The 23,566-nt window shown below is 34.6% G+C and overlaps 1 protein-coding gene across 2 annotated transcripts in view; it reads left to right on the plus strand.

Annotated features, from left to right (window-relative positions):
• LOC123869994 overlaps positions 1–21,488 on the plus strand; it is a 34,288-nt gene extending 12,800 nt beyond the window's left edge. The window contains exons 3-18 of one of the 2 annotated variants that reach the window (XM_045913139.1): positions 3,295–3,518; positions 6,957–7,144; positions 9,261–9,356; positions 9,497–9,699; positions 9,977–10,112; positions 10,218–10,388; positions 11,052–11,151; positions 11,544–11,625; positions 13,299–13,459; positions 14,865–15,086; positions 15,645–15,760; positions 17,398–17,588; positions 19,086–19,244; positions 20,323–20,456; positions 20,724–20,779; positions 21,156–21,488. In XM_045913139.1, coding sequence (XP_045769095.1) covers positions 3,295–3,518; positions 6,957–7,144; positions 9,261–9,356; positions 9,497–9,699; positions 9,977–10,112; positions 10,218–10,388; positions 11,052–11,151; positions 11,544–11,625; positions 13,299–13,459; positions 14,865–15,086; positions 15,645–15,760; positions 17,398–17,588; positions 19,086–19,244; positions 20,323–20,456; positions 20,724–20,779; positions 21,156–21,325 — 2,409 coding nt within the window. In that variant the 3' untranslated portion in view covers positions 21,326–21,488. Of the gene's footprint in view, positions 1–3,294; positions 3,519–6,956; positions 7,145–9,260; positions 9,357–9,496; positions 9,700–9,976; positions 10,113–10,217; positions 10,389–11,051; positions 11,152–11,543; positions 11,626–13,298; positions 13,460–14,864; positions 15,087–15,644; positions 15,761–17,397; positions 17,589–19,085; positions 19,245–20,322; positions 20,457–20,719; positions 20,780–21,155 lie in introns of both variants that reach the window. The other variant, XM_045913140.1, reaches the window with a different exon arrangement.
• The last annotated feature ends 2,078 nt before the right edge of the window (positions 21,489–23,566 follow it).

Consider the following 23,566-nt stretch of genomic DNA (forward strand, 5'->3'; position numbering starts at 1 on the left):
TCGTTGAGTTAGCACTTTAGTTGTTCAAGGTTAAAATAATTACTGCACCTATGCAAAAACCACCTATGTGTAATGTGGTAAGTATATTAATTAATATAGACATTTTTTAATATTTTTTCATTTTTAAAATCTCAGTCAGTGACCTCTACAAATAGAAGTGCGCTGGATATACGATTGCCGACCTGTTTTTAAAGCAACATGGTTTTCAGCAATTTGGCGTTGATAGATAAAGTTAGTGATAAGACATGTGTCAACATAGTGTCAACACGAAAATCATTTGACACAAAGTGTCAATTTTTTCCCTGCGGACGCTTTATGAGGCGCTTCGAATCGGCACAAAAAATAACTATTATTTTGTATGGCACACCTCTTCCAGCGTAGGTACTTATATATTATGTCCATTTCAGTGACGCCAACGAATGTCACATAATATAAACGTTAAATGCAAAGCCGTGGCAAGCCCGTCTATAGTTTCAAAAAATACAAGAACCATTTTTACTTGTTTCTTGCCATAAACCAGAAACAGGTTTAATGATATTATGCAAACGGCAAAAGTTAGGTACAAGGCCAATACACATATCCGATATAAACAAAAAAATACTTGTATAACGTCATACCAAATGACCGGAACAAAAAAATATAATATGACTAACAATATCCAAAAATCTTTAATAAAGTATAACGAGGTCGATAAACACATATACACTTAAAAATATATTAGATTAAATATATTTTAAAGATAAATATATTTTATATGATATTATAATAAAGATATAAACCATTAGGTATGTTATTATGGTTTTTATTTAAATTATCTCATAGTTAACTTTTATAATCTTGCATAAATATATTTATTACAAAAATGTCCATTACAGTGCCATTTTAAATGTTTGTGCACGTAGTCGTTTTAATAGTGCACAATCGCAAGGTATGTCTTCTGAACTCTCTAAAACAATTCGGATGAACAGCTACAAAAAAAAAATAAGTAGGTACACTTTCAAATTAATGTGTACGAAAAAATTTAAAAGTCGCTTATACGTAGGTAGGTACTTACTTCCCTAGATCGTTCGATTCAGACAGCACAATACTTTGTTGTTTACATGAATTTTTATCGGTTTTGTTATAGAGAAACAAAAAGTGGCACTGCTACCACTCTTTAGTATCTCAACACATTTATAATTTCGATGCTTATAGTAGAAAAATTACTTACTAAAAGATATTCAAATACTAAATTATTCAAGTTTTCATTCCGATTATAGTCGTAGTCGGGTAAAAAACCCAAAAAATAACCTTCGTCAAGGCTCCTTATGCAAAATCAGTTGTAAAACGTTACTAATATGAATATACCTACGACCTTAAAAAATGATTTACGAAGTTAATATTAGGTATAAGATCAAAGTACACGACGACAAAACGTTTGCATACATTTAACTATATTATCTTCCTTATTTAATATTTTAACTACCTTTACCAAGTTCACGTAAAATCACTAAATAATCTGTAAATAAAAAATAAAAGACATCTAGATACTTATAATTCGCGTTTTACAAAATTAATATTGTCTAAGGTGCGAGTCAAAAAAATTGGTTTTCCCACAATTACAAGCAATTGCTTGTAATATCGGCTTCCCACGGTGCGTGATATTGCGGACGGACGTGGACCAGCCCGCACTGACGCACCAAGGGAGTAGTATTGTCCGTGGTAGCATAGACACCTCGTCGTCATCATCCGAGTGTGGTTCGTCGTGCGTGATTATCCACAAAATCACGCACCGTGGGAAGCTAGTATAACAAGTCAAGGATAAACACAAATTAAATACAATTAATAAGACAGCTACAACGATCTATATCAAACTATTTTATGTTTTAATTAAATTTATCCGGTAAACCAAATAAATCTGTATGATACAACCACCATCGTACCTAATGCATCGCCCGCCACTCTTACAATAATATCATGCAAGAAAAACAAGCACATTAGCAAGCAATATGCACCACCATTCAAAAATCTCTACATAGGTTTCACTCCAACACCGGAGTAGTAAACAAGTTGTGGTTTAAAACGAAAATTATAAAAAAAAACTTATCAAAAACATATGAGTAGTACGGTGGTAAATAATTAGATATTGATACTGTTTCAGACAAAGTTTTTGTTACCGCATAGTACCTAGATAGAAGGAAGACCATAGAGGGAAAATACATTTTTATAAACTATTTCACAAGTTTCGTGTTCCTAAACACCGAACTTAATTTTGTTAATTAATAATTATTAACCTTTTGGTTAAAATAGCATAATAGTATAGTTACTGTACGCCCAAAAGTAACTGCGGTCTAGGTACGATGTAATATAATAGTATTAATTTTGTAATGCTATATGTAAAAAGTGTAATCTCCTATCACGAGGGGATCCCGACATGATGTGATGTGTGGACTGGATTACTTATTCAACTGATATACTATATTGATTAATTTAACATTGATCTTGGTAGAGCCAGCCCTAGTTTTTGACATTGCCACCTAGGTACCTATGCAACAAAAAAGTTTGGTGTTTACACGAAGAGCATATTATTTATTATTTTTATCGGTTTTTAACCCCCGGCCCAACAAGAGGGGTGTTACAAGTTTGACGTGTGTATCTGTGTATCTGTCTGTGGCATCATAGCTCCTAAACGAATGAACCGATTTCAATTTAGTATTTTTTTGTTTGAAAGGTGGCTTGATCGAGTGTGTTCTTAGCTATAATCAAAAAAAATTGGTTCAGCCGTTTGAAAGTTATCGGCTCTTCTAGTTTTCGGGAGTTTTTTAAATTTTGAGTTATGTTATATAGAAACAAAAAGTGGCTCTCTGAACTATCTCAGCTGCGTACGCATAAGTTGAGATGCAGTTGAGTACCTATGCAGTATCGTACATATTTGTTATCGGTGACAGATTAACTTGACCACTATTTCAACCGCAAATATGTCACTTGTATGGACCGTCAGGGGTGTGCTAGTTAATACATTAAATGTAACTAGGATGTACTACTTTTTAACTTAAAGACTATAACACTAAGGCAGTACCCTGAATGGGCTTGCCCTAAGTATGGTTTTTCCTAAACTGACCTAACGGCGAACTTTTAACCGATGGTTTAACTGGGGTTTTTATTGCTTGAAGATGAAGTTTAATAATTTTAAACTACTGCACTAAACCGTGTAGTTTATGTGGTGTATTCGATAGTAATCAAATATTATTTGAACTTCAAACTTCGTTTTGCGTTATTTTCTGTACAATGTTCTAACATTATTATTTTTTACAGTCAATCAAAGTGGAGTCAACATTTTTGGTGTTTATCATAACTTTCGGCGTCTTTGCGCTGATCATTCCATTGTACCTCTTCATATTGAGCTTAATATCGTTGTTTTCTAAATCAAAGTGCACAGATGAAATTGAATCTGGAACCTTATTCCTGGAAGCAGAGAGACCAGATTGCCACGACAAAGTCCTCGTCACTTTCACGTTCCTGTTTTTGCTTATATGCTGGTAAGTGCTTAATTTTACATAAAATATCCTTTTTATTATTACCATAACAAGAAAGTAGATGATATAACTATAAAATTATCTACTTAGCATTGAAAAGAAAAAATTCCCATACCGGTTCTTAAAATAGGTTTCGGTCTCACTAAATTTTATTACTTACCTATTAGAATTAGTAGATGATGCCCACGACGGGAGCAAATTATCTCTTTACCCGTCGAAATTCGGGTCGGGGGTTAAAAAGTAGCCCATGTAGGTATTAAGTCAGGGTGTAAGCAATCACATACACATACACACACGCACGCACACACGCACGTACGCTCGCATGCACGCATGCACGCACGCACGCACGCACGCACACACACACACACACACACACACACACACACACACACACACACACACACACACACACACACACACACACACACACACACACACACACACACACACGTCAAAATCGATTAAATGGATGGGCAGAGAAAAGGTAACAAACAAATAGACACAAACACTTTCTCATTTATAATATTAGTATGGATATATCCTAATTTGTTATCGTTTTAACTTAAACGTGATTCTCAACATTTTTTCCAATATTTGTCCACATCAAACTAATAATATGCAAATAAGGTTTTTAAATAATCGTTTAGACAAATATAAACTTCCTAGAACTGACCTCAAGCAAGTCAAGGTTGAGAGGAAGAACTGTGCTCTTAGAAATTATATTTCTACTATGTTGATACCTATGTCAAGGTACCTCTAGACCAAATCCATACTAGTATTATCCCAGAAAATCAAACAGTTCCCACGGGATTTTTAAAAACCTAAATCCACACGGACGAAGTCACGGGTATCATCCAGTAATATTATAAAAATGCGAAAGTCCAAATATTATTACTAAGGCTAATTATTCATATCACACCTTGCGGGGGCCGAAGCGTGCCTGTACCGTAGCCTGGACTAGTCATTATGGTACCCCGGGCTGTTTAAAAGCCATTGGAATACCCATTGCCGTGCCCCATCCGTGCTACAACTGGGCACGGCTGAAGCATTGATTCTGTTCATTGTAACATGAGTTAGCTGTACTAAAGTGTTAGGTGTTTCCATGCCCACTTTTTATCCTTTTTTTACTTTTATTAATTTATGGTCCAAAAAATTACTTATGCCTTAGATCATAGATCGTACCCTGTCCATGTTCAGGGCATGGCCCGATCCCGGCTCAATGTAACGTGAATCGGCCTTAACTCTTCGTCCAGGGTCTTCTTAGAGGTTAAGAAACTTTTATAGATCTACAAGTTTTTACGCGGAATAACTGCCATTTGACCTCTGGAACCGGTTAAGGATAAACGAGTAACCAGGTTTAAAATAATTTTAACGAATACCTATTAGCTATCAGTTAATATGATACTCGTAATAACTGGGAGCGACGGATCGTCAATATCAGTTACTTACCCAATTTTATTGTCTCAACATTGCTTAACCAGCACTGCATATAATGCGGTAATAGCCCAGTAACTAAGACATCGGCCTTCTATTTGGAAAGCTTGTGGTTCAAACACGCACTTAAAATTTTTCGGAGATATTATGCGTTTTAAGAAATTAAATATCGTTTGCTCTAATGGTGAAGGATATATTTTTTTTTAAATAAAAATAACAAGCAAACGAGCAGGTAGGTCACCTGATGCTAAGTGATTACCGCCCCCCATGAACATCTGCAGTACCAGAGGAATCGCCAATGCGTTGCCGGCCTTTCAATAATTTGCATCGTGAGAAAACCTGCATACCAGAGTTGTCCATAATGCCCGAAGGTGTGTGAAGTCTGACTCTCTGAGTTTCTGCCTGCCAGAAATTACATAACGCAATAATCTCACGAATAGGTAATTTATTATATATTTAGGCGCATTCCTTCAGGCCTCCTTTACAGACCCATTTCAAATTCCTAGCCTGTACCGTGTACGAAGGTAAACCAAACAAACAACTTTACAACCATGTTACATTTGGACACAAAATATTGCAAGACCGGTCTTGACCGTACTCAAGAACACCGTTTAAGAAATCAAATAAAAAATATCTATGAGAGGTCTATACAAAAATATAATGTATCAATTCTTATAAGATGTAATACATCAACCTTTTCAGAAAGCTACTTTGGATAAACTTTTGAAAATCCTATATTTTATTCATATAAAATCTGTAATAGCTGTCATATATTAAAAGCTTTTACGTAAGTACTTGTAAGGTCTAAAGCATAGATTTAATGGATTTCTGTGGTCTAAAGCTTCATCTACGCAACTTACCACAACTGAGTAGAGTTTATTAACATACGTGTAGTGCGACATTGCGGGTTCGCGGACCAAATCGTGAAAAAAGAGCGATAGTAAAGCTATATATCTACTAACAGTTTCGGATGTAAGTAGGTGCGCTTTGAACTTTACGCTCCAATTTTTTCACCAACAAATATTCAGATTTTGAAGGCACTGAGGACTAGAATTTGTGAGGTACATAATTGTAACTTACGAGTTATGACCTAGACCTGCATTAAGAAACCAGTTTTTTTTTTCAGATTAAACCGCACACTTTAATTACCTATACCAGGTCTCTGTGGTCTCTCGCATATCAAAATAAAGAGTCCTGAATACAAATTTCAAACATTATCAAGAACTTTTCTGAATCTAATAATTAGATTAATTATTAAAATGTTTTCATATCCATATCGTCCATTTATACAAATACCTACTATAAATAGCTTTTCACCGCCCGTGCGTTTTATCAATGTTAACGAAAATATTGTACCTACATGGATATTATACTCGCATTTCGAGGAAGAACATAGGCTACTTTTTGTCTCGAAATATCAGAGTTCTCCACCAAAATCTAAATCAACACCGCCATCCACACACATCCACAATTATTACCTACAGAAATAGCTGGCATTCCAGAGATCGATATAGACTACTTTTATCTCGGCAAACCAAAGAATTTCCACACGATTTTTTAAAAATTGAAACTCACGCAGACGCTGTCTTATTACTTTTATATACTAGATTCATAGTTTAAGAGGGCTCTCTCCGTCACTCGTTTCGTACAATCGTAGTTCCAATTTCATTTGAATATTAAGCAACCAAAGTCCATGAAACTTTGCAGACATATTCTAGAAACTAATGTCTATGTCTATGGTTTTCCAGATTTCTGTTAAAATATTCGGTTTCAAAGTTACGCGGTCTTAAAAATTTTCATACAAATCTTTGAGCCCCTGTAATTTTAAAACTACATATTTTTTGAAAAATCTAAAACACCACAGACACAGATATTAGTTTCTAGAATATGTCTGCAAAATTTCATGGACTTTGGTTGCTTAATATTCAAATGAAATTGGAACTACGATTGTATGAAACGAGTGACGGAGAGAGCCCTGTTAACACTACGCCATTTTGTACATTTCAGTGGTCTTATTTCGGGGATGGTTTTGAGCAATGAGCAGTCTCGAATAGCCGTGGCAGAGAGTCGCAATGTAATTAGCTGTGCATGCGCCGATATAGCTGCCTGGCTTTCAACAGCTGCGCAGGAGTTGCATCAGAGTCTGGTACCGCCGGTGGATATGGTGTTTTATGCTTATAATGAAGATTTGAGAAGTAAGTCGTACGCACATTTCCATTTTTAAATTAACGTATCCGAAGGGTGCTATCCTTCTATCTGTCTGTTAACGAGCTTTATCTAATGAACCATTATAGGTAGAATGGCGAAACTTTACAGAATGTATCTTTCTATTGCCACTATAATACTAAATTATAAAAATTACAAAATGGCTGCCATGCAAATTAAAAATACAATGTGTACTTTGACAATGGTACGGAACCTTTCGTGTGTGAGTCCAATTGGTTGAACTTTTTTTTTTTTTTTAAATACAGCAATCTCATGCTATCCCTTCAAAGCCATGTAGTATTACGATGGATAAGGATTTATTGTCTGCCTGTTCAAGTAGGTATCTATGATCGATAATAACAAAATTACATATCAAAATGTACCAAAACGATACTTTTGATATAATACACCCCTGCCTACCCCTGGGTACGTCCCTGGTATAAAATGGTTGTATATGGAAAACGCAAGTAAATAGGTAAGTAAATAATAGATGGTAGTTTAAGAAAAATAATCACACGTTACTATGGATCATGCAATTTTTGTTCAACCTTGCTATTCGAACCATAATCCTTGACAACATCTGAATGTTTTATACCATCTGACTATATTATATTGATAAATCTTGCATAATACCTACTTTAGTAAGTAAATAAATGAACCTTTCATTTATTTACAGGAATATATGAGGAATATATAAACAAAAAAGTGCCAACCCTTCACAAGGCCCTTTTTATACGCACGCTGCCCTAATAATATCTCTCTACGCAATTTAAGGCTGGCAAACTATCATGAACTCTGAGCAAAATTTTGTTTACCCAAATATTTCAAATCAATTTTACTAGGGCTGTAACAACCTTCAAATGTAGCAACGATTGTACATAAGATAAAAAATATCTTGAATGTATATTATTAAACCACAGAGAGAGGGTTTATAACATAAAACATTTTTTATTACTTCATATCAATACTTTCAAATCCAATTCAATACATTAGCCTGAATGCGTTGATTGCTGCACATAAACCTTTTTGAGAGAATCCCTCCAAGAGACAGGGTCCTTCCCCTCCCTCACCACCCACTTCCCGTCAACTTTTTAACTTACTTAACAGTAAACGGTCTCCGTTCCAGAATGCATCTGCCCCATCAGCCGTTGATTCTGCGACAGACATAAGATGTCCACTGTCATTTAAGCTTGCTAATCCTTTGAGCTATGTCGGTCATTTCTTTTCTACGAATTTCCTCGTTCCGTATTTTATCCCTGAGAGACTTACATGGTTCGCTCCATAAAGCACTGAGCGACTTTTAATTTGTCGACAAGGCCAACCGTCAGTGTCCACATTTCCGCACCATAGGTCATCAAGACACACACATATTAAAGACAGGTCATTTAGACTTCGCGGTATGGAGAAATCAAAAACCTGACTTAATTTTGCAAGTGCTGCCCAGCTCAACTCAGTTATTCTGTCAGCATCCTTAACAATCCAATAATTTATTAACCTAAAGAAAAAAAAAATTTATCCGTAAGTTGTATTTTTGTAATAAATAAAAAAAACACAACACCAGAAAAACTTTAGGAGAGAGTACTAAACTTGAAAACCTAATTACAAAGCAAGATTGAATATTATTATGCATCTTATGCACGTACGGAAATCTAGTTACCTCAGCATTACTTTCCATGAGGCATGATAAATTTTGACAAGCTGCAAAAGCAAATATAAGGCAGTATCAACCCTAGCCAACCTTCGTCTAACGAGCCCTCCGTCGTTAAGTGAGACCCCTTGATATAATTCAAAGGGCAAACCTGAAGTTTCCGGCAAGACACGCTGATGACACATAATAACTATATCATATAGACGTTCCTATAGAACTTTCAGGCGTAATAAAACGACACTGTGCGAGTGTGTTTTCCCTTGTTCCGTATCTTTATCGGTGTTTCGAATATAAATGTACATTTATTTTCAAAACAACATAGCCTCTGGGTGTAAGGGAGAACTTTTTGTGCCTCCACATTGATTTTGTTCTTAGATTTTCCTATTACCAGAGAGTTTTGTCCGTGACATTTTCATTCACACCTCCATAATATTCTATTGCAAAATATTTACTTACAGATGTAGCAACACTTTTGGGACAACCAATACAACAAGCTATAGCATCAGAAAGTGGCATAGACTTGGTACTGGACTCTTTGGCAGATATTATATCAGGTATGGTACAATAAGATTGACATTGAGACCTGATAATATAATCATTGTCATGAAAGTCTCGTATGAAAGGACTACCTAAATCTTCTATTTAAAAAAATACCCTATCCATACCTATGCACTGGAAGATTTTCCTATTTCAGAGAGCGAAGATCTATCTAATAAGGTATCATCTTTAAGAGAATCCTGCACTAAAGCTAGTCTTCTCGCAGCTGCAGCTTCAGAAAAGATCAGTGACTTAGCTCAACAATTAGATAGTCTCAGACAACACTGTGTCGAGAAAGACATTCCTCTTTGTGATACGCTTAGGACAAACACGCTACATATTATGATGAAATTTGATTCAGTGAGTAACTGCCTTCATTTTTTAATTATGTAAATCAAGTAAACAATTTGGTAGTATAAAATAACATTGGCCTTTATAGATCAAAGAGTGTAAGGAAGCGGTAGAACATTCTCATCTAATTTACGTATCTGAACAATATCTAATCTAATTTTCATTTGTAATCTGCATAGCTTCCGCAATATTATACATTTGTAGTTTTATGATAAACAGCAAATCTGAGGGCGTGTATGAATGTTAAGAATCTAATTTGGATTTAACGTTATAATTACAATTTTAGATACTTCAAGAGGAACAACTTTTAGAACTAAACAACTTAGGAGTTACAAACTTAACACAGGCCATATCTACAGCCAGAAAAGAATTTCGCACTTTGCCAATAGCTATATCATCGCAAACAGAAAGAATAAGAGCGGGTAAGGGAAATGGTGAAAAATCTAGTGCAAACCACCTCAATCATCAACATATCAACATTTTCGATATTTGTATATCGAAAATGATATACAAATTTCTGTTGGCAGATATTCTCCGCGATATAGAAAATCGTAGACAAATCGTTCATAACTCTGCTAAAGTTCTAAACGATATAGTAAGACATTTGACAGCGGGACTACATAGTCTTGCACGACATATGGACACAGGGTTGGATAGATTAAATAAGTATGAGATGTGGCGTTGGTCTATAATGCTAGGTAAGAAATAGAAAGATTTTTTTATTCAAATAAACTTTTACAAGTGCTTTCGAATCATCAAATGTATTTACCACCTGGTACGGAATGCCATTCCTACAGAGAAGAACCAGCAAGAATCTCAGCGGTTTCCCTTTTCAAATGTTCAGTTTACTTTCAATAATATACACTTGGTTTTTGCCCACGATTTCGAATTTTTTTACATCCCATAAGAAACCTTTGTATGTCCAGGAGAAAAAGTCAAGCTGGTAAGCAAGTAAGTTGTCAGATTTTGTGGTGATATTGGTTTGTGTGAGAGAAAGTGGGTTTGTTGCCAGCTCCTGGGTCAATTTGGGACTTAATACATAGTTTCTAAACTAGCAAAGACATAGATAGATAAAGCACTCTGGTATGTTACTCAACGATTTAGCGTTCCGGTACGATGCTGCGTAGATAACTGCGCTCTTCTGTCTAACTGTATTGTAACTTGCCGTGAAGTTGCATATTGTGTTAAGGGCTTCCGAGACGGTCAAAAGCAAAGTAAACAAAGCTATTTTTGTGTTTATTCATAAATTATGAAAGGCAAAACTATAACAGACAGGCCCATCCTCGCATTTATAATATTAATGCCTATGGAGTTCGGAATTTATCCATTATTTGCTGATTTAAGTCCAGTTTTTTTAACAGCATGCAACGTTATCATTAGTTTCGTCATGTTGCTGATTCTCCTGGCAATGTTTTGTGGTTGTGGAAATGCGAAAATTCACGCAAAAAGAACATTACAAGTGTAAGTATTACATATAACCTATATATTGTAACTACTCAATAATCATATCGGTCATACATTTAAGAATATTTATCTACATCTATTTAAATACCATGTTTAATGTTTAAATAGTAGTTATGTAAATCATTTCCTATTCCGTTGATTGGAGTCTCGAGAACAATGGATGACGTCATCGTATTAAAAAAAAATTACTAATTAATTTAATACTAAAGATTACATTTTTTTTAATACCAGTCTTTTTAAGTTATGTTTTCATCTTTAAAAATTTCCAGCAACTCTAACGCACTTCCTGCATTTGTTGTAAAAGGATGGAAAACCCTTAATCACTCTTAAAAAAGCTTATTGGGAACACCGCAGAAGTTTTGTTACATGTATCTATTTTTTTTTTTCAGATCCTCATTTTGTTTGTGTATTGTATCTATCATTCTTTGGAGTATAATTTCTGCTACCTTCCTTATCTCTGGACATGCTGAGGTATGTTTGTTCTAGCCTTTCAAATTATATCTACATGGCTTCTAAACATTACAGTCATACATTGAAAAACCATGCACTGGTATAAGAATAATAATTTGTTACTATACCATATCCACGGAAAGAAGTTAGTATAGCTGATAGCGTTCTCTCTTTTATAGACGGTAAAATCTTAGTAGGCCCTATTATTTTGAGTCACCAACCAATGACAAACGAAACTATGTTTTCTAATTAAATTTTGAATAGTTAGGGTTCCGTACCTCAAAAGGCAAAACGGAACTCTCATAGAATCACTTTGTTGTCTGTCTGTCTGTCTGTTTGTCCGTCCGTCCGTTGTGTCTGTGAAGAAAACCTAAAAGGTACTTCCCGTTGGCCTACAATCATGAAATTTGGCAGATAGCACAAGCAAAGGAATAAATCCGAAAACCGTGAATTAGTGGTTACAAAATGTACAAAAAGTATTCAAAAAAATTAAAATGTGTTTCAATTTTCAAAGTATATCTTACTTTGAAAATTGAAACACATTTTAATATAACAAGTGGGATATCATATGAAAGGACTTTACCTGTATATTCTAAAACAGATTTTTATTTATTTTTATGCACAATAGTTTTGATATATCGTGCAAAATGTCGGAAAAAATACCCGAGTAGGCACGAAAACCTCGGAGCGCGAGTCTGACTCGCACTTGGCCGGTTTTTTTGAAAACATGTTTGTAATTGGTTGGTGCCTCAGAATGGTTAATGATCAATGCTTTTTGCCTCTATTATTTATACATATAAGATTAGGTACGTGAGAGAGAGAGCGAAATATGTACTAACTTATTTCCGCGGTCGAGTATTAATAGTAAGACCTAAGACTTACCTAAATGAAAATCAACAAAAATGCGCACATAGATCTAAAATCTAGAAGCATTTTTAATTACAAATAATAAGCACATAGGAAAATTTAAGCCCGGATCTAGTACCTATTGACAAATTCAGTCATAAACATGTTTACTGATTAATTATTATCAAGTGACGTTAAAATTACACAAAAAATTAAGCCACAAAGGCAAATGCCCATTTTTTGTCTAGATTCTAACATCAATGTCATAAATATTACTAAAAAAACCCGCTAAGTGCGAGTCAGACTCACGCACCGAGGGTTCCGTATCACAAAAGAAGAAATTATATTTCAGATAAATATTCATATATTGGACTATAGGATATGGAAGTCTTCCTTTCCTCCTTTTATTGTGAAGGAATGTGTTTGTTGTGACACGACGAAGGCATAGATTTAAGATTTATTTCCTTGATGTAACAACTATTTTATTGGCAATCTCTTAGTTTTCGTTATTTGCCTTGTCTTATTTCGTAGGCTCTCGTTTAATAACGTTTGACTCTTCGGACTACTTCAGTCTTTCCTCTGATGTTTCACTACCAACAATTTTATGATAAACTTTCCTTGGATAAAACTTTTCTAATTTAAAAAGTTTTCTAAATGACACTGCCGATCTAAAGAGTTATGGGTTATGGGGGGGTAGGTATAGGGAATGAAGCACGGCGCATTTGCCTCTACAAAGTCCCCCATAATCTTCTTAAATGTATAAAAGAAAAAGCTGACTGATTGACTGACTGACCAACTGACTGATATAATTAGTTATATTCTATAACGAGTTTTTATTTCTATTCCAGGTGTATGCTTGTCAAATTTTATGGGAGGGACAGTATAAGACTTTATCAACGCTTTTGGATCGTCCATCTCCTCTTTTATCTGATAACGATGGAATTTTTGATGTCTTATTCAAAGATCTATACAATGTTACCATAGATGTACCTGTCAAAAATGTTTTAAGGTAAAACGTTTTTGTGTAAAGATATAAAGTAACCGGATATAATATTATAACGTTGGACCTAATCCCCTAATAAGTTAAAAGCGACAGCAAAAAGCTTTTACGTAAAGAAATTCTGATAAAGTATGATATTATCCTGAATTTTGTCGTGCCTACCTACTATTAGGCATATAAAGTTGAGATATCTATAATTTAATAATTAGTATAATAGAAAAAAATATACACATTATTATAAACACGTCAAAATATAGCGGCAAATGCGTCAATAAGGCATGTGTAACCAATGTGTAATTTTTTATTAGTAGGGGCCAAAAAAATATCATGAGCTATATTTTATCTCAAATGTTAAATTTAATAATAATAACTTATTAAATTAATATTTATTGCAAATTAATAAAATAAGCTACTTTTGTCAGGCGCAAGCTAAAAGGCTGGGTCGTAGGAAAAAAAGTATTTTACATTTTTTATAGATAATTTTATGATCTAAAATTTTTGTTTTAGGTACTTTTATGATAAAGCTACCGTTTTGCTGAAAATCGCAATAAACTCATTTATTTGACCTTTGACCTTGAATAAAAAATTCCATACAGGGAAAACATATTTTGAACGATTTCACCAATTTTCGGCTTTTTGTAAATTTATGTAGCTTCGAATTTCAAAATTAACGGGACTAATAGTGTTTATAGCATAGAGTTTAATTTCAGATGTTCGCCATAATAACTTTTAGTTTTTTATTGTTTGTAAGTAGTATAGTAGGCTTAATAATCCTTCCACTTTTCACGAAATCAGGTTGGATTTACCGAATACCGAATACACAAAGGAAAATGTATGACAAGATAAATTATATTAACAAAGAACCAATAAAAATATACTTACGTGATATACCTGCTTAACAAGTACCAAGCCTTTGAAGTAAAAAATTTATGTAGGTAACAGAAAAAAATATTCTTTCCCGAAATAAAAGAGCTTTTAGCGTAAATACAATTTGATACATTATCCTTATCCTTCGTAATTTCAAGAACATTAGTAGATATAGAAAAAAACACATATTTAACCGACCTATTATTACAAAACTTTGATTCTATACTACTAAACTATAGAACTCACAGGTCAATGGGCCAAAAACGTCCGGAGGCGGCCAGTTTTTTGTTCGCCAGTTCCTCAAATGTAATCAATCCATCAATTTACTCAGTTGTTTAAAATAAACATATCCAAATAAGCACATGTTAATGACATGCAAATAAGTACGTATTATCATTGTTAACATTTAAGGCACAGAATACTAATTAGTGAAATTAAGGTTTATTGTTGTTTAGGTCTCTACGAATTCATGGAAATCATGAAGCCATTTGAAATATTATTGCGTAGTTATAATTTCAATCTTTGTTGATTCCAAACGCTTTTGCAGAGAATGTGAAAAAAACCAGCCGGCATACATCGTATTCCAACTGGATAAAGTTTTAGACGTAAACAAGGAGACGTCTTACTTTGAATGGGACGAACTACAGGACGACTTAAGAAAATTATCGAAGTCTATTGACGTTGGATTTCTAAAGACAATTTCAGACAACTTCAACAAGTTGCTCAATAGGATACTTTTTATTTCTGATGTTAATTTGACGACATATAGGTAACAATTGATGTTGCTAAATTTAATTGTAATAGCGATAAATTTTTGTAGAACAGAGCTTACGTGCTAGCAACAGAAAACTTACATAATGTACCTAATTACATTACGAACTAAAGCTGTCATTAAAGCGCCGCGCCGGCCACACAGGCTGCGTTTGCGTCGCGTAAGCGTAGACGTAGCGCGTACCATTGCGTTGTAATGTATGGGACAGGTCATACCGCTTGCATGGCGTGAACGTTCGCGTAGGTAATGCGTGCAGTTATGTCTACGGATTCACGCGTGTCACTTCGCGCGTGTCGCGTGTACGTGCTTGGTTTGAATCGGCTTTTAGTGCGCTTTTCTTTCTGTTAGCCTAGGTAATCTTCAAAATGACTAATATTAGAAATACTCTCTACTAAGTATAGTTTTTATTGAGGTGATACTCTCGGTGTGATTGCGAAAAAACCGTTCAAGTCTGTTTAATCCTGAAACATATCAGTCAAATTCACATTAGTTGTTTCGAGGCCATCCCCTTTTTACACTGAAGATGCTAATTTCATTATAATTTATTATTTGCAGGATGGAATATAATGGTCCAGTTTTGGGTAAGGATTTGCCATCATTTGTGGACCAGCTGGAAAACGTTGCAGTTCAAGTAAGCGATTTGAATACCGCGGGAAGGTTAGAAAGTTTAGGTAAATTACATGATAATACTTTAAAAAATATTTTGCAGTGTGAGATATACGATTTTAATAACAAAAGACTTGAAATTAAAGCTCTTAATTAGACCTGATAATAGATAAGTAGAACTTGAGATTTAAGTTAATTTAGATACATAGTTACTTAAATTAATTTTTTAACTGATTTTAACAAGTGTAAATTAAAAATTTTCAACACCCCCGACAAATCATTTTCAAATAAATAATTATGTATATCTAGGCAACGTCCATCTTGACAGCTTGACATTTGTCAATTGACACTTAAATATTATGAACCTAAGGGTTATCTAACCTTCTTTTCTACAAGAAAACTAGAAAATAGCTGATAACTTTTAAACGGCTGAACCAATTTTTTTGGATTATAGCTAAGAACACTCTCGATCAAGCCACCTTTCAAACAAAAAAAAGTAAATTAAAATCGGTTCATTCGTTTAGGCGCTACGATGCCACAGACAGATACACAGATACACAGATACACAGATACACAGATACACAGATACACAGATACACAGATACACAGATACACAGACACACAGATACACAGATACACACGTCAAACTTATAACACCCCTCTTTTTGGGTCGGGGGTTAAAAACGTGTTTTATTAGGAGTAATAAAAAGATTTTTTCAGAAAGTCTCATAATAATTATAAACTTTAGTGTCTTGGTTTCTTTAATATTTACTTTAATATTTAAACACTCAAATGTTATTAAACTACTTATATAGCTTCATTATAGCTGTAATAACAGACACCCTACACATTAAAGTTTTAATAGATAGGAGTTTCCGTACTTAATCTGAAAGCTTCTAAGAGTCTCTCGGAAGTAAACTTGCTAGATAAGTTTACTTCGCGTCTCTTCCTTTGCGCTCCCTTGTTTATTTCTAACTAGCTGATGCCCGCGACTTCATTTGCGTGGATGTAGGTTTTTAAAAATCCCGTAGGAACTCTTTGATTTTCCGGGATAACAATTAGCCTATGTGCTAATCCAGGGTATAATCTATCTCCATTATTTTCAGCCCAATCCATCCAGTCGTTTTTGCGTGAAGGAGTAACAAACATACACACACACACACACACACACACATACACACAAACTTTCGCATTTATAATATTAGTGTGATGAAGTGTGATAGTGTGATTTTCTAACTTTACCTTTCCTACTCTAACCAACATATCAAAATAAATAATACATATATTTTTTTTAATCATGTGTCAAGAAAACATAATTCCCATCTAAATATGTTAATCTTTAATTAGTGCAGCGCAAATGCAAATATACAGGCTTATAGAAACAGCGGTGTGACTTTTTAGTGTTTTTTTTTAACATATCTACTACCAACTTAGCGACAAACCAAAAGAAGGTTTAAGGCCCGGCATATTGTGTTTTACTAGTACCCTTAAGTGCCAACACCAATTATACAAAGTTTTATCTCAATCAGATGAACAATGCGCGAATGCATAGGTAATGAACAGACATGTAGACAGACAGAAACCATTTATTTATTATATCATACAAGGATTACGCAGGGGCACCATTTTGACACCTTGTGTATGTATGATGTTTGCATTTCTACCATCCATGTATTACTCAATGTATTAAAAAAAATTTTAGCAACAAGAACTCAAAGAATTCATTTATCGAACATCAAGCCACTGGAGCAGTTGCGGACAGAGTTGGTCTTCAAGTTGACAGAACTCGAATTGCAGATGATGCCTTTTCGAAGGAAGTTGAACATTTCGTTGAGCCACATACACACTGCGCAGTTTTACATCGACAACCAAGGAGACGTGATTGCCCAAAAGGTAAATAGAGTTAAGACATTCCAATTACAAAGAGCTGTTATAGCCTAGTGGTTAAGACGTCCGTCTCCTATTCTGGAGGTCGGGGTTCGAGATCCCGGCAACGCACATACAACTTTTCGGAGTTACTTGCTTAGGTACCTAAACATTACTTGCTTTAAACATCGTGAAGAAACCTGAATGTGGTATAAAAGCAGGCGTTATTTTGCGGAAGTCTATGATATTCAAGGAACCAAAAGCCTAATTTGCTATAATCCGCTAAACCAATGTGTGAATTCTGTCCATCTGCACTTAGCTAGAATGGCGGACTGTAGCCTAAACCTTCTCATTCTGAGTGGAGGCCCGTTGATGATAAAAGATTCAAACACCACTGATTCCGCACGAAGTTGTTTTTCCGAAGCAAAATGATTTTGTCATGGTATTACAATCGATTGAACCGATTTTTCAGTAGTTTGGAATAGAGACAGCTTATACCCTGAATTTTCATCTCGGAAATCAAAGAGTTCCCCCGAAATTTTTAAACAACCACCAATCCACGTGGATAAAGTCGCGGCATCATCTAGTACCTTATCTTGTTGCTTATTACTGTTTTTTTTTGTTTATAATATTTATTACTTACCTCATAATTTTTCTATGTAAGAATAGACGCTAAAATTAAAAGTCAGAGCAAAGCTTAATTATTATAATGGCTTTCACGTACCAACCTAATTGCTTTGTGTGTGTGTTCTGTGTTTATGTGGCTTGAACGTGACCAAATAAAGTGCCAAAAAGCTTAATTAAAAGTACATTTAAGCCTCCGGTACACATTGGTCCACCGAGTTCGCTTAGTGCCAGCCAACACGTGATCATAACCAACCCATTGCTAGCTTATACTTCGTACGGGTCTCCTGCAGAATGAGAAGGGGCTGATCATAGTCTACCACCTTGCCCAAGTGCGGATCGGCAGACTTCACACCCTTTTGAGAATATTATACTTAGAGTATACCGACCGGTTTCCTCACGATGTTTTCCTTTACCGTTAAAGCAAGTGATATTTAATTGGTTAAAATGCACATAACATGAGGTTGGATGTTGTATATTATGCTACGCCAGAAGACTTGCTTCACAAAAGTAAATTCAGCTTCATAATAAATTGAAATGAGTTCAGGGCATAAAAATGGCATAAATAATGAAATGCACTACAAGTTAAACTTTATGACAATGGCGACACAGTTAACGACAGTAAGGAAACTTGTGACGACGAGGTTTCATCTACACTGGCAGGCGTCAAATGTTACCTACATTTGACGCTAAGTAGGCTATGAAACGACTAGGTATCTTTGATTTCTCCCATGGATGTCCCATTACCCTTAACCTAATATTTGACATAGTTTCGATTCAGGCTCACAAGCAACAGTTTTCTCGCTCTAGTTCACTCTGATGTTGATGATATTTTTGCAGGTTTGCAGGTTAACAAAATTTCAAGTGTCTGATTTAAAAAAAAAAACTTTTTTTTGACAGAAACTATCAACCTTCATATCCCGGCTGGTCTCCCACACGGCTGGCTGGCGCACCCATGTCCTCACGGAAGCTGGTGAACACGCGGGCAGGTGTGGCCCGCTGTTCGCAGTGTTCGCTGCCATTAGAACACTTGTATGCATCAAATATGTCTCTTCTCTGGTGAGCATCTTAAACAACTAGCACATTTCATAAGAAGAAACTAACCCAAAGAGATGTATGATACAACTATTTCTAGAGACGAAAATCTCATACAACAAGAAAATGTCTAGGTTTAAAAATTTCGAATACATAGTTAATTTTTAACTGCTGGTCTGTCGCCGTTCTTGTAAGAAAATTTTTCTTATACGAACTTGGCTTGATCTATAATTTACTCTTCACATTACATTACCGTAAAGTTGCATACGTAATAGGTAAATATTGTACATTGTATTTTGTAATAAATTATACCTACCTGATTAAATCATAAAAATTAATCGGTTTTGTACTAACTGTGATTTCAAAATTCTGAACAAAAACACAAACGATTCAATTTCTAATATAAAATAAGGAATACTTAGAATTAAACATTTTCTTCTTCCTCTTTGTTTTCTAAATTTTAATAGAATTTGATCAGAATGTAAAGAGAAAACATTTTACCATCAATGAAATTTAATGAAAACCATGAACATTTTGTTATTTTACGATACTAACGGCAAGACTAACGGCTATTATCCATCCGTCCTTTGTGTTAACGATTGAACAATTTAGTTATTAGGCAATTTCGGCTATAAATAAATAATTGGTACTAAAAGTTGCGACGTAAAATTCGTGATTTTCGAAAAAAAAACTCATTTTTTTTTTAAATTTTAAATTTATCAATCTTACTATATTTTTCGTCGTTTCATCCGATAGACGTCAACTGTCAGTTAAATGAACTGAGTCCATCTCTCGCAAAAATTTTCTCAGAACAGTTATGTGCTGCTTATCTCTAGTAACTCTAGGACTAGAATCAGTCGACTAGTAGGTACACCTAGAGGAGTGGAGAGGTCCCACGTCATTTGCGTTTTCCGGTGCGGTCGGTGAAGAGACGCCACTTCATTACTTTGGGATATATTTGGGACCCCAGCACCTATAGATTCCTTTTAAGCCCCATTCATTCGGCACTCATGTAGCAATGCCACTCTGTTTTTCTCCCCAGTTTTGATTTGATCATTGTACTCGTTACGTTACGTCATTCTACACGATATTTTTTTTTCAGCACGGGTGGTGGTTTTGCGGGTTTTTCTTGGGATTCATTTGGTGTACTGTCTTCACTCCACTTTGCGTCAAACTCTGGAGATCATACGCCAAGAAATTGAGGACCATGGATACTTTAACACTGACTAACATAGGGTAAGTAAATTCGTTCAATTCATAATTATTATTATCCTAGCATGTTTCTTATACTCCCCATTTTTATTTAATTCTTATCCTTGTAGTCTGATTCAAAGACTAAAATATTAAAAGTACATCTTAACTCTATAAAAGTCACTTATTGACTATGTCTTAAAAAGTACAAATTGTTGGCTTATAATAATCTTTATTATCTTATTCACAAACTTATCTTCATCATACGTCTAATTGGTTTTTATCGATTTGAAATTAATTTTAAACAGACAGGAACCCGGTACACCAGCAACAGCAACCTGCGAGGACACCAACTGGAACACCCCAGGGTCAGTTTCCATCTTGATATTTCCACTTAGTACAGTCTATCCAATACCTACATAGCCTAGAAGTGTAAGTTATAGAAATAACTTAAGTTAGCTTAGAAGTGAAAGTTATAGAAATAACTTAAAAATGAAATTTGCGGATTTTTTGAAAAACTTCGGTTCTCAAAACAAATTAACACAGAAAAATATTATTATTTTATACCGTGCCGTTCGTTCTTAGCATGAATTACTTTATACTTAGTACAATAAAATTCTTAGGCTCAGCATTTAAAATGTAAAAAAACCTTTTTGTACGCATATTTTATATATTTGACACTCAAGTAGTCCTACCGCAAAATTCCGTAAGTTAATTTATGTTATATGTACCTTTAATTTTCAGACCCCCACCACCACCTCGAGACGACAGTTGGTGATTATCAATTCTCATTCACGGAGTTAGACAGTGGATCAGCTGATGTGGATTACAATATACTCGTATGCGATAATATGGATCGAATGTTGCCTTCTAGCACAAAAATTTATGATAAAGATTGTACGTACTACGAATGAGACGTTTTGTGCTTTGATGTTTTGAAAAAAATACATTACCTAATACCTAACCTTATAATATTCCAACGACAAAAATTAGTATTAATCTATCTGTAATAGTCTGTAATCTGTCGATAAGTTACATAGCAACAGCTAGCAACGTTGTTAATTGTTATAAAGTATATTTTTAACCCCCGACCCAAAAAGAGGGGTGTTATAATAATAATTATAAGTTTGACGTGTGTATCTGTGTGTCTGTGTATCTGTGTATCTGTGTATGTGTCTGTGGCATCGTAGCGCCTAAACGAATGAACCGATTTTAATTTACTTTTTTTTGTTTGAAAGGTGCTTGATCGAGAGTGTTCTTAGCTATAATCTAAAAGAATTGGTTCAGCCGTTTAAGAGTTATCAGCTCTTTTCTAGTTTTCTTGTAGAAAAGAAGGTTAGATAACCGTTAGGTTCATAATATTATGTCAATAGACAAATGTCAAGCTGTCATGTAGGACGTTGCCTAAATACATAATTATTTATTTGAAAATGATGTTTTGGAAAACTCAGATACTTTGGATCGTCGGGGGTGTTATAAATTTTTAATTTACACTTGTAGATAAATAACAACGTTGCGAAGTAACTCATTGACAGGTTACCAATAGGTTGATTAATTTCGGCCGTATTTTTCAATCATGCCGCAATAGAGCAACGGTTCAACGTAATTTTTTGGATGGATAATATGTAGACTTTATAAAGTAGCCTATATCATTCTTTCTTTTTATCCTAGAAAATCAGAGTATTTTTATCACGGGATTTTTAAAAATCCAAATCAACGCAGATATAGTTGTGGACAAAAGCAAGTTTTTGACGTGACAACGTCTTATAATTCGATAGAGCCGGCTGCACGCACGAAAAAACATGACTCATGCGGCGTTACCTCGCTCTGAGGCGTTCCATGTAAGGCTTGAAGTGCAAGCGAGAGCGCGGAACGAGCGACAAAGAAGCACAATCGGCCTTTGTTGTCACGTTCAACTATCGTCAGTAAACCGACTTTACAGACAACCAATTTTCATAAAATGTAGTTCTTGCTGATTTTGTTATGAATGCTTTTCAAAAAACTAACGCAATTCCGCGTTACCTATGTTGCGAAATCGTGAATAAAAAACCGCGTTCTAAACTGAATCAAATGGCACACTTAGCACACTTTCCGACGTATATCCTGTAGAATACCAACAGACATTAATTATGCTTTAAAGCAAATAAAACCCTATAACGATTTTGTGTGAACTTGATTAGTGAATGGTCCAGTGTATTCAAATAAGGTTGTCATCGCTTACATTTTATTATTTAAGTATAAGGCCTCATTCGCACGAGCGTTAAAACCCGGCGTTGCGTTGAGCATACAAAGTGCGTGTTAGAAAAGCGTTGATTTGAACGCTTTTTTAACGGACGTTAAAAAAGCTCTCGTGCGAATGAGGCCTCAATAACTAGATTATGTAAGTACGATAAGTATTGTTTTCCTATTAACTTTAATGACCTTTATGTACCTATATACCTATGTATTTGTTTAATATTTTAATATAATAATTAATTAGTCGGGTAAATAAATACCTCAGCCGTGTTACCAAAATAATAGTTTATTAATTGTTTTGAAAATATTTATTGATTTGTAGTTGTTATTAGAATGCTCGTTATAATTTATCACATTAAATTATTAATAAGTTATTTTTGTTGTATTCATTGTTTTCATAAAATAATCACAATAATTAATAGCCTCTTCTTCTCGCCAAAATGAATATATCCATTAATCTGTTTGCTACTTTTCTTAGCCTATCCGTTTAACCTATTTTGACGTTAATTGGTGAGCCAATTTTTGTCACGGAAAATCAAAGAATTTCCACGAGATTTTTTAAAAAGCCTATTTCCTCGTGAAGTTGCAAGCATCATCTTTTAATTGGTACGGAGACAGCTTACATTCTGTATACGGATATAGGTCATAATAGGCTGCGTTTTATCCTGGAAAATCGAAGAATTCCCTTGGTATTTTAAAAAACGTAAATCTACGTGGATTAAGTCGTGGACATCATCTAGTAGCAAAACTAAACTTTCAAGCGTCTTTTTCCAATTTAGGAGAGTATAATAAGAAAGCAGCCACTTTACGATAAGTACCTACCTACTATTGGGTTCAACTACCTCTATAATAACTAACTAACATAACTATTATAGCTTAGCTAATGCCCGCGAATTCATACGCCTTGTACAAATCCCGTT

Source organism: Maniola jurtina, chromosome 12, assembly GCF_905333055.1.
Source record: "Maniola jurtina chromosome 12, ilManJurt1.1, whole genome shotgun sequence".
Classification (NCBI taxonomy): domain Eukaryota; kingdom Metazoa; phylum Arthropoda; class Insecta; order Lepidoptera; family Nymphalidae; genus Maniola; species Maniola jurtina.